Raw genomic sequence first — 15,565 nt, 5'->3', positions numbered from 1 at the left:
GCTGAGCTACCGAGCAAGTTTACTACGTCAGAATAGTCACACGTATGGAGCTGGTTATGTGATCAAACATCCAGTGTATTAATTTATAAATCATACATTATGGTAAAATGGTTTTGGGGTCATGCAGTCTCAGAAAAAAAAGGTACAAAAGCTGTCACTGGGGCTTTACCCTTTCAAACACACTAACAAAAAAAATGCTGGATTGTTTTAACCCAATTTTGGGTCAAATATGGACAAACCCAGCCGTTGGGTTACATTTTTAACTCAATGTTTAAAACAACCCAGCATTTTTTAGAGTGAAAGGCACTAATATGGGTAAATAAGCTCCCAATATGTACCCTTTGAAAGGTACCGCCCCAGTGACAGCTTTTGTACCTTTTTATCTGAGAGTGTAGCAGTATTGTTTAAGGAACTGCACAAAAATAAGTCTTTATTAATAGAGAATCTGCCCCTGTAGTCATAATTTGTGTGAAAAGGAATAAAAGTTAGTGCCACTAGTGATCATTTCAGCTGGAAACTGCAGTGAATTGTGTGTAAAGGAACGTCTTTGCAGAAATGTAGGTAGAGGTACGTTTCTACAATGAGCATATGTTGATTATATAATATAAATTTTATAATTATGTTACACACTCCCTGCCTGTATTAGCTTTAGACAAGTTCAATGTGCCACAGAAACACTGCGGCTGACAGACAGCATATTAAGTTTGGTCAGTACACTTCCCGTATATGCTAATCTTACGTTTTGGCGAGGCCTGCGGGCTGTCTGAGGCGATCTGTCGCATGCGGTTGCCATGGCAGCTGAGCGCCACGAGGCGTGAGATGATGGCGGTCTTGCCGTAGCCGATGCTGCCCACCAGAACCACGCCGCGATTGGTGCCGGAGTGGGCGGAGCCAAGGTAGGCGTCGATCTCCTGGAAGAGCCAATCACGGCCAGTGAACACTGAGTCCATGGTGATGCTGGGCACCTCGAAGAGCAGCGGCTTTAGAGCGATGTCCTGCAGTCGGTACGGAGCGAATCGCACTGGGGGTGGAGAGGAAGCATAACAAAATATGAGTGTCTATAAGAATATACACTCAGACACGCATGCACCCTCTCAAACCTCACAAACACACACAAATGCATTTAAAAATCAATCAAGACACGTACACTCACAGAAAGACACATCTAGGGCCCTATGATTTACCTTGAAAGCCAAAGTGGAAAATCTATCAAATTAATCAAACATATGGCAATGTTCTGATGTCGTATTGATGTGAATTGTTACGTTTTCTTTGACTAATCAAATGAATAAATATTTGTATTTTTAAATAAATGTTGAAATTAATATTTACAATTTTAATTATAGTATTTAATTTAATATTATAAATATTAAAATAAAGTTACAATTTTTAATAAATTATTTTAAATATGTTTTTTTTACTAAATTGTTAAAAAAATGTGGATATGATAGATCTATAAATAATAATGTATTATATAATATTTAAATGCATATATTCAATATACATAAAATAAATAACATTTTATATGAATAAAATAACCTATTACCACTACAAATATGTGCATAATAATATTAATAATATAATTCAACCCCCCCCCCCCCCCAAAAAAAAAAGCCCCCTGTTTTAATGCAAATAAGCAAATTCTTGGCAAGATCTAGACCAAAAATGTATGCACCTCTTGATGGAAATAAATGTTGTGTGATGTTATTTCCACCAAGAGATGCATCAATGTTTGCTCAAGATCTTGTGTTGTCAATGCAAGAGTCCAGCGCTCTGTAAAGTCCCCTCCAGCACGTCCCAAACACTTCCAGTGAGTTTAAGGCCTGACTCAGAGGTGCCAATTCATGTGTGAAAATGATTATTCAGCTCCTCACAACTATTCCTTCACAATCTGAGCCTGATCAATCTTGACATTATCATCCTGGAATATGGCCATGATCCTACATCCTATCCTACATGGCTGTTTAAGAATGCCAAAAATATAGCATGCTAGAAACATAATAATCACTGCAATATAATATAATAATATAATTGCAAAGAAAAGTTTGGTAAAATTAAGCATAAAATAAAATAAATAAATAAAATTGATTTCATAGGGCCCCACGTTTCCACACCTACCAGACAACTAATTTGTCCACATCACAAGATACAGAACGATACAGCAGTTCCAGAAGATCACACACAACTACTGCTACACACAAGCAGACATTTCACACAGTACAGAAGGACAGAGATCAGCCTGTGCAGGAACACACACTTACGTGACTGTGACTGCCAGGCATGACTGTTAGCGGAAGCTGAGACAGACACAGACAGGCGACAGGAGAGAGAGAGAGGGGGGGGGAGAAAGGGAGAGAGAGAGAGAGAGGGGGAGAGAGAGAGAGAGGGGGGGGAGGGGGGGAGAGAGAGAGAGGGGGAGAGAGAGAGAGAGAGAGAGAGAGAGAGAGAGAGAGAGAGAGAGAGAGAGAGAGAGAGAGAGAGAGAGAGAGAGAGAGAGAGAGAGAGAGAGAGAGAGAGAGAGAGAGAGAGAGAGAGAGAGAGAGAGAGAGCTTGCACTTAAAAAGCAAATCACTCAAAATAAACAAATATGCAGTGGGTGAGGATTCAGGTAAGACGAGCAAACGTGAGGATGTGAGAGACGGATTAAAGAGAAAAAACATAATTTTCCACAATTGTGATTACTGGCTAAGTAGCCTACATTAAGTCACATCTGTGCAGTACAACGATCTTAAGATCCAAAGTTTACACTTGTTAAGTGGCAAATGCAAGTAAATGAAGGTTTTTTAAATGGTGAGAGTGATAGTCTGACCATCAAAGACGTTCAAGGGACTGTCTCCTGCTCAGATCTTCCACAATGTGTCAATAAGGGGACACAAATTACATTTTCAATTTATGCCTGATCAATTAAAACTGACCTAATTAATTAGCCGAGTGGTCCTGTCTGATTGGCTGAAGCAAGGCAAGTAACTGATTGCCTGAACTTTCACCAAACCACAAATGTGCTTCTTTTAATTCATATCAACAAGTATGAAATATTAAGTCAAGTACACTTTGGGGTATGTACTATAGTAAAGGAATATGATAATCAAACATTAAAGTGTTTTTTGTAACATAGTATTGGTAGAAAGAGTTGAACACACACCTGAAGACACGCTGGATAATTGCCAGAGTTCTTCAAATCAAGCGTGAGGTTTAAGGATCAGTCGTGACGGTAAAGCTCACACGGAGAGCTAATCTCTCATTAAGAGGTGGAGTAATCCGTCGCTCACACACAGGACACTCATGATGACGAGAGATAGTGTTTCAGTGAGAGGGGTGACACACAGTGGTGTGGTTATGTTGCTTTAAAGGGGCGGTAAAATACCATTTTCACAAGATGTAAAATAAATCTCTGATGTCCCCAGAGTGTGTGTGTGAAGGTTTAGCACAAAATACCCCACAGATATTTTTATATAGCATGTTAAAGGTCCCGTTCTTCGTGATTCTATTTTTTAAACTTTAGCTATATAGCATGTTAAAGTTGTCACTTTTTGAGGGTAAGCGAAAACGCACCATTTTGTGTCTGGCCCTTTAAATGCAAATGAGCTGCTGCAGAGGGCGGGGTTTCAAGAGCTTGTGTGTGTGTGTGTGTGTGTGTTAGCAGCTAGGATTACCTCACACACACACACACACACACACACACACTAAAATGACAGAAACTGTTCTGCCTTTAATGTTAAAACGGAGTCAGACAAAGATGGAGAGACTCAAGAAGAAGTGACAACATGTAGAAGCAACAGGACGTCTCTGAATGGTTAATTGATGAATTTATGTTGCTGATGTGGAGTTAACTATCTTCAATTAGCATATTCTGTCATGATAATCTATAAACCGCTCGTATAGGAACTGTTGTGAGATGCACAGAGTGACTTTCTATTGCATGTGAAAAGATGGATGCTAAAGTTTGAGCTGACTCACAAATGTGCTCGACTACAACAACTCTTCCTCTTCTCAACATGGACTGTGTTCTGGGCAGTGTTGGTCAAGTTACTTAAAAAAAGTAATTAGTTATAGTTACTAGTTACTTCTCACAAAAAGTAACTCAGTTAGTAACTGAGTTATATCATTACAAAAGTAACTAATTACCAGGCAAAGTAACTATTGAAAAAAAACTTAAAAAAAGAAAGAAAAATTTAAATATGTGAAATATCTTGGATACCCCCAATATTAAATATGTTAAATGAATGAAATGGACACTAGAACAAATTATTATTATAAAACATTGATGGTTTAGAACTTTTAATATTTATTGCACAGACCACAACTGGCCAACAAATCCAAAATAAATTACCGGTATGCTTCTTAAGAAATGTACCAAAAATAAGTAATAAAAAATATACATACACATACACTCTTTGTAGTGCAAATTAAAATGATAAAACTTACAACTGGTAGACATACTAGCCTAGTTGAAGTATTTTCTTCCTCACAAATGTAAACAGTTTAACTAAAAGTGTTCTCAATATAATATTGAACAATGTACCAACATAAATAATAATAATAATAATATTAAAATCTAATATTGTGGGGGTTTATTTGTATAACCTACAGAGAACGTCATCATCAGAGGTTATTTAAGCCAAATTAGTCGTGTTTGCCGCACGTTTTCACAACCGGTCAAACAAAGATGTTTTCTTTGAACGTTCCCTGCAGGTTATTTTGGAGTTTTATTTTATAACCATGTAAACTAATTAAAACGTTGCAGATGATAAACTATATTATGCTCGGACATAGGCCTACTCGGTCTCTCTCGCGAACTGTCGAGCGCGCTCTCGGAGGGACACACTCCGGTCTCTCTCGCGAACTGTCGAGCGCGCTCTCGGAGGGACACACTCCGGTCTCTCTCGCGAACTGTCCAGCGCGCTCTCGGATGGACACACTCGGTCTCTCTCGCGAACTGTCGAGCGCGCTCTCGGACGGACACACTCGGTCTCTCTCGCGAACTGTCGAGCGCGCTCTCGGATGGACACACTCCGGTCTCTCTCGCGAACTGTCGAGCGCGCTCTCGGACGGATCACACTCCGGTCTCTCTCGCGAACTGTCCAGCGCGCTCTCGGATGGACACACTCGGTCTCTCTCGCGAACTGTCGAGCGCGCTCTCGGACGGACACACTCGGTCTCTCTCGCGAACTGTCCAGCGCGCTCTCGGATGGACACACTCCGGTCTCTCTCGCGAACTGTCGAGCGCGCTCTCGGACGGATCACACTCGGTCTCTCTCGCGCGCTGACGACGTTCGCTTCGCTTTTGTCCAGTCCGGCGCCTCGAAACACACACACACACCAGAGAAAAGAGTTTGCAGTTCCTATGGCGGAGAAAAGAGCCCGATCGGATGAAAACCGCTTCGGTGAACTCAATTATAGTAACGCCGCATTTTATTGTCAGTAACGGTAACTGCGTTATTACGGAGGAAACAGTAATTAGTTAGATTACTCGTTACTGAAAAAAATAACTCCGTTAGTAACGCCGTTTATTTATAACGCCGTTATTCCCATCACTGGTTCTGGGGGCGGGGTTTATGTACATTTTAGGGTTGGTGATGTCACTAACGGGAGGAATGTCGTGTAGTTCCTACCAGCCGTTTGTTGTAGTCCTTTTCTTTAAAAGCAAATATCTTCCTTGGCTTTGTACTTTGAGCGTTGTAACTTTGCAGATGCTGTTTATGATCAAACAGCAACATTACACACTAACTAAAGTTAGAAAAGTGAAATAATACTTTACCACCCCTTTAAAGGAATGTTATGTGTTTGACACAAGTTCAACTCCATCGACCGCATTTGTGGCGTAATTGTTTAATTGCCAGAGAAAACAAATCTAATCACCCCTGTTTTAATCGTTTACCGTTCAAATATTCCACAGTAAAAAAGTCATGATTTTTCTCTTCTGTATTTCAGAGTTTAGGGTCAGAAAGATTTTTTTCCTGAAGGACATTAATACTTTTATTTGTCAAGGACACATTAAATTGATACAAATTTACGTTAAAGATATTTATAATGTTACAAAAGATTTCTATTTCAATAAATGCTGCTCTTTTAAACCAGAACTGTTTTCAACAGTGATAATTATACAAAATGTTGAGCAGCAAATCATCATATTATACTGATTTCTGAAGGATCATGTGACACTGAAGACTGGAGGAATGATGCTGAAAATGTAACTTTGATCACAGTAATAAATTACATTTAAAATATATTCACATAGAAAACATTTAAAATTGTAATAATATTTAACAATATTACAGTTTTACTGTGAATATTTATTTTGTTTTATTTTTTGTAATTATTTTTGGAATATTACTGTTTTACTGACTTCTTTTAAAATGAGAAAATCCCTTAACTTCTGAACGGTATTTAATCTTAACTGGTTTAATCTGTTTGTGATAGAAGTTATAAATATTGGCTATTTTTGCAACACAACATTCAATTTTCTTTTTAGCTAAACTAATTTATCAAATGTTTATTGTTACCTTGTTAATTCCATTATAATTATATAACAATTTCTAGTTTGTGAGTGTGTGTGTGTGTGTGTGTGTGTGTGTGTGTGTGTGTGTGTGTTGTGGCTGAAACATGTCTCGGATGTTGGGCTTGAGTTTAACTTTAGCCGTTAGTTGCTGTCAGGACGATGGTTCCTCGCGGCTCTGTTTAATAATAATCCGTATCATGAGAGTCACCTTTGCATTCTCTCTCCTGATCGTGAACCGGATGCAGGGAGCTATTTTAATTATTCACCAGGTGAGATTGGCTCACCAGACCAGCAGGCGTGCGTGCGCGCGCGTGTGTGTGTGTGTGTGTGTAACGGAGGATTGGAGGTCACGCCGAGGCCCTCAAGGATTCCTCATTAGCTGATGAAAATAAAGCGTGTGCTGAGATGTGTCCTCCTCAGCCAGTGGACATCAACAGAGGTCTGTCAAATCCGTTTTTACTCTCTTTATACGAGCATGTTTAGCACTCTACACATATTTAGCCCCTAAATTTAAGATTTATGTATTTAAATTGCATATGGTTGCTGTAGGGAAGAAACCTTGTATCTCCATGTTTCATCATTTTTATTTCTTTTCATAAATCAACTATTCAGCCTTCACATCTTTTTGTGGGTTTTGCAAAAGCTTAATCAATGAAAATTATTAAAAAGCGCTTGTGATTTAACCTTGTAACTTCATTGGATCCTGAACTGTCAGTCAAACCTTGTAAAAAGTGTGACATACAGTATGTACAGTGCAACATTTTATTTACTCAAGAAATATATATTTCTTATATATTTTAGATTTATTTAACAGGTAAGATTTCTGCACTCAAACAACATCATGTCATAGTTTATTTGAACCATTATTAACTTATTAAATTGCATCTATTTGACTTTATTTAAAGAATCTGTAACACTAGTTTTGGGTTCAATTCTCACTATTAACTAGTTGCTTATTAGCATGCATATTACTAGAATATTAGCTGTATATTAGTACTAATTCTGCAAGACCATATTCTACCACCCTTAATCACCCAATACCTAAACTTATTAACTGCCTTAATAACTATTAATAAGCAGTAATTAGGAGTTTATTGAAGCAAAAGTAGTAGTTAATAGTGAGAACTGGACCCTAAATGATTAGAATCAGCATCAATCCATTCATTGTAAAAACGTAAAGAAGTAGTGAAATATTCAGGTAGTTATATGTATGAGATTGAAACAAATTGGATTTATTGAAGATAAATATATAAAGCTGGTTATTGTGTATTTAGAATACTTCAAGTTTATTAGTATTATTACAGAAATCTTACTCGTTTCATTTATGTATGACTGACAAATATGCATCATATTACGTTTATGTTAAAACTGTGTAATCCAAATGGATGCAAATTTTATATGCAATTAAAATACACAAATCCTACATTTATGCCTTAGATTTTTTGAGTGTGGAGGTTAAACGCAGCGTCTCAGTAGACACACACACACGGACATTATCACACAGACAGAGGGTAGATGGGGACGCAGCCCTGCCTTCAGCACAAACACTCAATGAGACAGCGAATGAGAGAATGAGGCTAAACGCTGCTCTATGGACACTTTTAACATCAAACCCAATATATTTGTGAGTTGGCCTCCATGCACAGGATCAGGGCAATATGGACACACTATAGGCTGATGCTCACCTCGCAGGTCCTGCCCGGAGCGACCCGAGGACGAGTTCTGGCGGGGCATCCGCAGCGAGGTGCGCAGGGGCGCGTGTCTCTGCTCATCCAAATAGGCCAAGTCCTCCAGGTGAGCCGAACTGGTGGCTAATGGGACAGAAGACACATAATTAGAGGAGTTCATCTAAGTTCATCAAGCATTATTATTACTCAGAGGTGGACAAAGTAAAAAACTTTTTTCTATTTAAAACTTGACTCTTCTGTAGTTACATAGTGTACTAAGACCGACAGAAAATGAAAAGTTGTGATTTTCTAGGCCAATATGACTAGGAACTATTCTCTCAATCCTGCGTAATAATCAAGGAGCTGTTCTGCCGCACCAGCAGCGCAATGATATTACACAGCGCCTGAAAATAGTCCCCGGCTCGGTAACTTCCAACGTGACCGGCACTAAGTGTGTAATATCATTGCGCTGCTGGTGCGGCAGAACAGCTCCTTGATTATTACGCAGGATTGAGAGTATAGTTCCTAGTCATATTGGCCTAGAAAATCACAACTTTTCATTTTCTGTCGGTCTTAGTACACAATGTAACTACAGAAGAGTCAAGTTTTAAATAGGAAAAATATTGAAACTCTTTGGTCATTTTTTTGAGAGAGATGCTAACGGTCTAATCAGATTCAATGATCTATGCTAAGCTTTCTAAAAGTGCTACCGCCAGACCCGGAGATCGGCTGAATGGATTCGAAAACAGTAAAACTCAACTATTTAACTCTAGGGGAGTTGAAAAATGAGCATTTCCAAAAAAAAGTGGAGTGTTCCTTCTGTCCAATGTTGGAGATTAACGTCAATCGGACATTGGATTCTGACATCAACCCGATTTTAATTTTCAACGTTATATTTGGTCTTCTAAATGCGCATTTTGTCATTGTATTGGAGATCACTAGCTTATAGATAACAGTAAGGCTAACATATTCATACTAAAAGCCAAAAAACTGGGAAGAGCCATTTGGGTGTCCGAAACTATTCAATCCTAATACTGGACCTGTGTTCTAGAAGTAAATGTGTAGACAGGGATAGATTCAGAGGCATATGGTACTGTAAGTATTACATGCAACAATAATAAAACAATGCTTGTATTGTGGTTGAAAATCGGGTTGACGTCAGAAACCAACATCAGTCGAGTTCTGACGTCAACCAGAATTTCATTTACAACCAAAATGCAACCCAAATCATTCCTGACGTTACTACCTTCTACTCAAGGACCTTGACAGAAATGTAGTGGAGAAAAAAGTATGATATTTGTCTTTCAATTTGTAGTACAGATACTCAAAAAGTGTACAGTACTCAAGTTATAGTACTATGTTACTGTCCACCTCTTCTACAGTACAGCAAGCACTCAGAATGTATGCACTCATTAAAACTTGGCTACATTGTACAGTGATGCTTACAAACAGTTTGTCACATCCGCGTTTTCTTGAAATGCACAGAATCTGATAAAATCCCAGATTCATAGTACAAAGTGACAGGGTGGAGATGATCACAGTGGCTTCTAAATAATCCTTTTCCGTTGCCCACAAAAAGACTGATTAAATCCGGATGAGGGAGAGAGCAGGTTTGAAGCTGCCAATGTGAACACTACACTTCTCCGTCTTTCCAGGACTGTCCGTTCCGGTGCACAATCGCTCCAAGCCTCTGTCTAAACTCTTGTGGTGGAACTTCTCCATGTCAGTCCTGGTGTGTTGTCTAACAAAGACTTGTCTGGTGTTAACCGAGCATGTCTCGTTCTGCTCTGACTGGACTGAATGTGTGCGCATGAGATGACTGGGAATCATGGGAAGTGAGCTGGGAAAGGACGCTTCTGTATATGGGGTGAGCGCAGCAGCTGGGAATTTTGGGGAGGGGTTGAAGTGGAGTCAGAGCGGCTGACGGAAAGATCCCGAGGACGGGAAGAGGACGGGATCGCTGCGAGGAGAGGCCGGGCGGATCCTGCCAATGTTACTAACAATTAGTGAAACCAGTCAACAAGGCAATTATCTGCTGTTATTATTTACTCCCTGTCATATCTTTATTAACCCATATGCCAGTAATAGGCTATGTTTCGCTGGAGGAAGTAGACATTTTTGAAGAATCTTCTCATAGATCTTTTAATAGTTGCGGCTATCAAGCTTCAAAAAGGAAAAATAAATAAATTAAATTTAACAAACAAACACTATACACAAAATACATCAATAAAATAACACTATAAAAGTATGAAATATGGTGCATGTTTGACGTGAGAACAGCGTTTGATGTTGTTGATGTCCAAACTGTGCCATAAGTGGAGTACTTGATATCAAGTCGTACACTTGTAGGATTTATTTAACATAAATAAATAATAATAATAATTCTCAGAAATTTGCTAAAATTTCACAAATAATTACAATGGAACAGCAAGTAACAGTAAATGTGATTTTTTTGAAGAATTAAGTTATTTTTTTGTAAAACACTCCAATAATCGTTGTTTTATTTACAATTTCGAAAAATATTTTTTTACAGCGTATGGACCATAGATATAGATCCTGTGTCTATGGGCTGTTATACGTAAGCCGTCCGCCATATTGGAACGATCAAAGCAAGTTGACTGAGCGTTTGCAACCGTAGTTAGACGCATGAATGGATATCTATATCAATATATAGACTTCAGCAGATGTATTTGTCGATGACGCTCAGACTTCCTCAGACATTGTTCTGTCAGTCATCTCTCCTTACTATCTTCACGTGCACATCCCTAATTATTAGTATTATTATTGTCATTATTAATCATATTTTCATTGCATCTTTATGTAGGAATCATGACAGGCCTAGTCAATACTGCAGCACAAACCCGTCTGAGACTCAAAGCACGTGATTTTCAGAGACTTTTTCCGTCTTTTCAGAGGCAGTTTGTGTTATTCTCAGTTCAATGGTTATTTTTGACAGGACATGTTCCACAGCGCTTTACAGAATGACTTTGAGCGAGTGGATGTGTTATTGTGAGTGCATCAGATGAAATAGAAAAAAAAAATCATTTTAAAATTGATTTTGGGTGTGCTTTTGTGTGTTATCATGTGTGCTTGTGTGTATACGACCAGACAGCCTTGTTCTGAGATAATACTTTGAAATTGAGTTTGTGAAAATGTGTGTGTGTGTGCAGTGCCACAGGTGCATCTTATTCCAGGAAACTGCAGGTGGATGAATCTGAGATTCTGTTTTCAGTGAGACTGGAAAACAAGCAATTACAGCAGCTTTAGAATTGAATTAAAGGTACAATATGTAAGATTTTTGTAATAAAATATCCAAAAATCACTTGCAGTACTTACAATAACCCAAAAGTTCCCAAAGATTTTAAATTTCAGAGAAATTCCTATTTTAAATAATGGCTCGTCCCTGTTCACTTGTCGGCTGTCAATGACGTAATATCCGCGTTATCCCTGGTTTCCGTTATTACGTTATAACTGCCATGATAACCATGGCGATAGACGTGAACAACTGCGTTACGTCTAGCGGCACGCTCGCGCTGTTGTTGTTTCGTTCAAACATTATGGACCATGGCAAGCAGAGTTTGGGACAAAAGGAGAACTAAAACGAGGATTAATATCAGCGTGGCGTTTTCGAGATGCCAAGAGCTAGTGTCCGCGACTAACTTCTACAGAGACACCACTCTTGCATGTACTTTATTAGACAGGTGAGCAAATATACATACAACTAATCAATGTTATATAGCTCAACATGATGAAATGTTAGAATATGATCTGTATGTTATTCTAAAGTTGATCTAACTTACTGCTAGTCTCATACAGCCAACAGACTAACACATAGATTAACATTATAACTTTCAACACACTCAAATGCAGTTTAGTATGATAGTGTAACGTTAGACCAAACGCTGTTACCTCACAAGTTTAATTCGTCAAATAAACTGACCTGTGTGTGAGTAGTAATTCAGCACTTGCGATCGGTAGAATTAAATGTCCTTATTCCTTTATATCAGTGAGACTCACGTGTGGCGCTGATATCTGTCTCTTATTAGCAATCGCGACCTGCTTCAAACCACAGTCATATTAAAAACATCAATGTATTCACTCATCCATAAACATTATTAGATCCATCGGCATGACGACAAGTTCCATATTTCCGGTTATGCGTCATCAACCTACGCCTTTGTTATTATAAGAGGTTAGCGACCCCTAGCGGCGAAACAAATTACATATTGTAGCTTTAAAACCGTTCCGTTGTCACAAGGTCCTTCCAGGGCATTACAATCCAGCTGAGTCAGGTTGAGCTGCCCTTATTGGACCAGTTACAGTCTCAGTCATTACGCAATAATGGAAATTCAAATGCAATAGAAAGGAATCCAGCCAAGCAACACAGCCTGACTTCCCTCAGCTCGAGTTAAATGGATAGTTCACCTAATAATGAAGATTTTGTCATAATTTACTCTCCATCATGTCAGTCTAAACATGGATATCAGGGATATCAGGGTAAACAACACAGTAGGGCTGAACGATATGGACAAAATTTCATATCTCGATTTTCATGCCAGATATCTCGATATCGATACAATACGATATGACTACGGGGTTTGGTGAAAACCAAGCATTTCTCAGAAAAATAAAAAGATCATAATACAAAAAAACCCTCTCGGGGTCAGGCAGCTGAGGGGGGTTCGTTTGTTCGTTGTTTTTGTTTTCCGTTGTTTATATATATATATATATATGTTACACACTGATGTCTATGGAAGAGGTAATAATAATCCTTTCCATTATAATTCGACACGTTTTATTCATATCAGATACACATTGTGTAAGTAACTTCAGTGTTTACTCTATTCTATTCCCAGTTCACCAGCCACTTACTTTTAAGTATTTCGGGAGAAGTGGATGAATTCACGTGTTGTAAACATAGAGGTTGTAAATCCAACAGATCCGATTCTCTGAACTGCGTCTGCGGCACAAACTAACACGGCGGCGCCCATCGCACATACAGCTCAACTAACGCGATCGTTATAAAGGTGTTTAAACAACAATATACTTCCACTTGCATGTATTTGACAATCTGAATATCAGATATTTCATGCCATAGCTAACACATTTGTGAATATTCTGAATAAAAAAGGAAAAATGTCATAAAAGCAGATCATCATTCATTCAGCGCTGTTGCTGCTGCGGTGTGTCACGTGACAAGCAATGACGCGTCACCATGGAAACGCCGCCCCCCCTCTCACAATATAGTTCCCACGTCCCTGGTAGTGTGTGCGCTGGCTTTAGCTGTGCATTCAAAGGCACTCGTAAAACTGATGTTTGTTGTGACTGCCAGAGTTGTATGCAGGGCGAGCGCGGAGAGGGGGAATCTATATCGTCGATATCGTTGCTTTTTTCGATAGTAATATCTTGAAAGTTCATATCGAGATATAGATCCGATAACGATATATCGTTCAGCCCTACAACACAGTATCAAAAAGTAGTCAATGCAAATTGTACACTATACTAAAAATAATCTGAAGCCATTCAATAACTTTAGGACAATAACGATTTATCTCAAAGCACCATATTTAAACATACACTACTGTTCAAAAGTTTGGGGTCAGTACATTTTTAAAGAAGTCTTTTGCACATCAAGGCTACATTAAAAATACAGTAAAACAGTAATATTGTGAAATATTAATACAATTTAACTATTTTTTTTTTCTATTCAATTCATTCCTGTCCTTCAGTCTTCAGTGTCACATGATCCTTCAGAAATCATTCTAACATGATGCTCAAGAAACATTTCTGATTATGATCAATGTTGAAAACCGCTGTGCTGCTTTACATTTTTTAGGAAACCATGATACATTTCTTATTGCAGGATTCTTTGATTAAAAGAAAGTTCAAAAGAACAGCATTTATGTGAAATAGACATTTTGAAAAATGTCTTTACTGTTAATTTAGATCAATTTAATGTGTCCATGCTGAATAAAAGTATTAATTTCTTTAAAAATGGTCTGTTAGATCTCATATGGCATTTCGATGATTTGAAATAGAGTGTAAATAAAGTAATTTGAATATCATTTTTGGAGCTCAACAGCCTCAGTCCTCATTCACTTTCATTGTATGGAAAAGAGCAGCCAGGACATACTGCTGAACATCTCATTTTGTGTTCCTGTGATGTGTGACCCTGGATCACAAAACCAGTCATATGTCGCACGGGTATAGTTGTGGCAATAGCCAACAATACATTGTATAGGTCAAAATTATAGATTTTTCTTTTATGCCAAAAATCATTAGGATATTAAGTAAAGATCATGTTCCATGAAGATATTTAGTAAATTTCCTACCGTAAAAATATAAAATACATATAAAAATGTATTTTTGTGAGTGAATGCAGCACAATCGTGAACATAAATGCACAACTTTAAAGGAGATTTTCTCAATGTTTAGATTTTTTTGCACCCTCAGATTCCAGATTTTCAGATATCATATCTCGGCCACATATTGTCATATCTTAACAAACCATACATCAATGTGGACGATGTCAAATGTTATTTTTTTTATGTGAACTAGCCCTTTAAGCTCAGGTTTATATTGTGTTACGTCACGCCTGCATCCCCATTCTTTAATTTCATTCTCTTCTAGAAACCTGTAATTAACACTCACATGTCTTCAGTATCTCTCCTTTCAGCTACACTCCACACAAAACCTCTACAACATTACATAATCTACAATCTGCACTCCTCCGGTCCCATTCACACCTCCTCAAGTCCCCGGTTTCTCCGTTCCTCAGATGAGAATGTGACGGTGTGCTCGGGGGGGTTTGAGCTGGTAAAGCCTGCAGCTTTGATCTCCTCAGCCAATCCACAGCCGGCATTCTCATCTTATCTTTATCTCTCCCGTTCCACTTCTCACCCATAATCCCTTACCTTACCATTATCATTACACCTATTTTTCTTTCATCCACCTCTTCTCCACCTTCTTTTTATCTGTCCTCCATTTTATTCATTTCTTGTTACATCATTTGGGTTGTATAGTGAGTATTTCTCTCTCTCCTTTTCACTGAGATCATCACTTACCTCAGTACATTATTTATATCATTGCCCTTTCATCTTTTTTTTCAGACATTCATTTTTTCCTCCTACACATCTCTCGTTCGGACTAGATTTGTTTTCTAAGCAATTATGAAGCGAGGATTGCATGTACTGATATGGATGATCTCTGCACACTGCAAAAAAAATATTTTCTTACTCAGTATTTTTGTCATGTTTTTCTGTACAAATATCTAAACATTCTTAAATCAAGATACATTTACTTGAGAAGCCAAATGACTTAAAAATGAACTAATATGCCCTTGATTTTGTTTTTTTACTAGAATAGGTTAATTCTTGAATGTTCAAAAAACACATAGTTT

General features: G+C 38.2%; 1 protein-coding gene across 1 annotated transcript in view; it reads right to left on the bottom strand.

Moving 5' to 3' along the window:
- The window catches only part of tanc2b (tetratricopeptide repeat, ankyrin repeat and coiled-coil containing 2b), a 105,624-nt gene that overhangs the window by 30,941 nt on the left and 59,118 nt on the right, over positions 1 to 15,565 (bottom strand). The window contains exons 6-7 of the mRNA XM_079594689.1: positions 8,185 to 8,310; positions 740 to 1,021 (exon numbers count right to left, since the gene is read on the bottom strand). Coding sequence (XP_079450815.1) covers positions 740 to 1,021; positions 8,185 to 8,310 — 408 coding nt within the window. The remainder of the gene's footprint in view (positions 1 to 739; positions 1,022 to 8,184; positions 8,311 to 15,565) is intronic.

This window comes from Phoxinus phoxinus (genome assembly GCF_949152265.1).
Source record: "Phoxinus phoxinus genome assembly, chromosome: 21".
In the NCBI taxonomy this organism is placed as follows: domain Eukaryota; kingdom Metazoa; phylum Chordata; class Actinopteri; order Cypriniformes; family Leuciscidae; genus Phoxinus; species Phoxinus phoxinus.
Note: the sequence above shows the minus strand (reverse complement) of the source record. Positions and strands in the feature narration are given on the sequence as shown.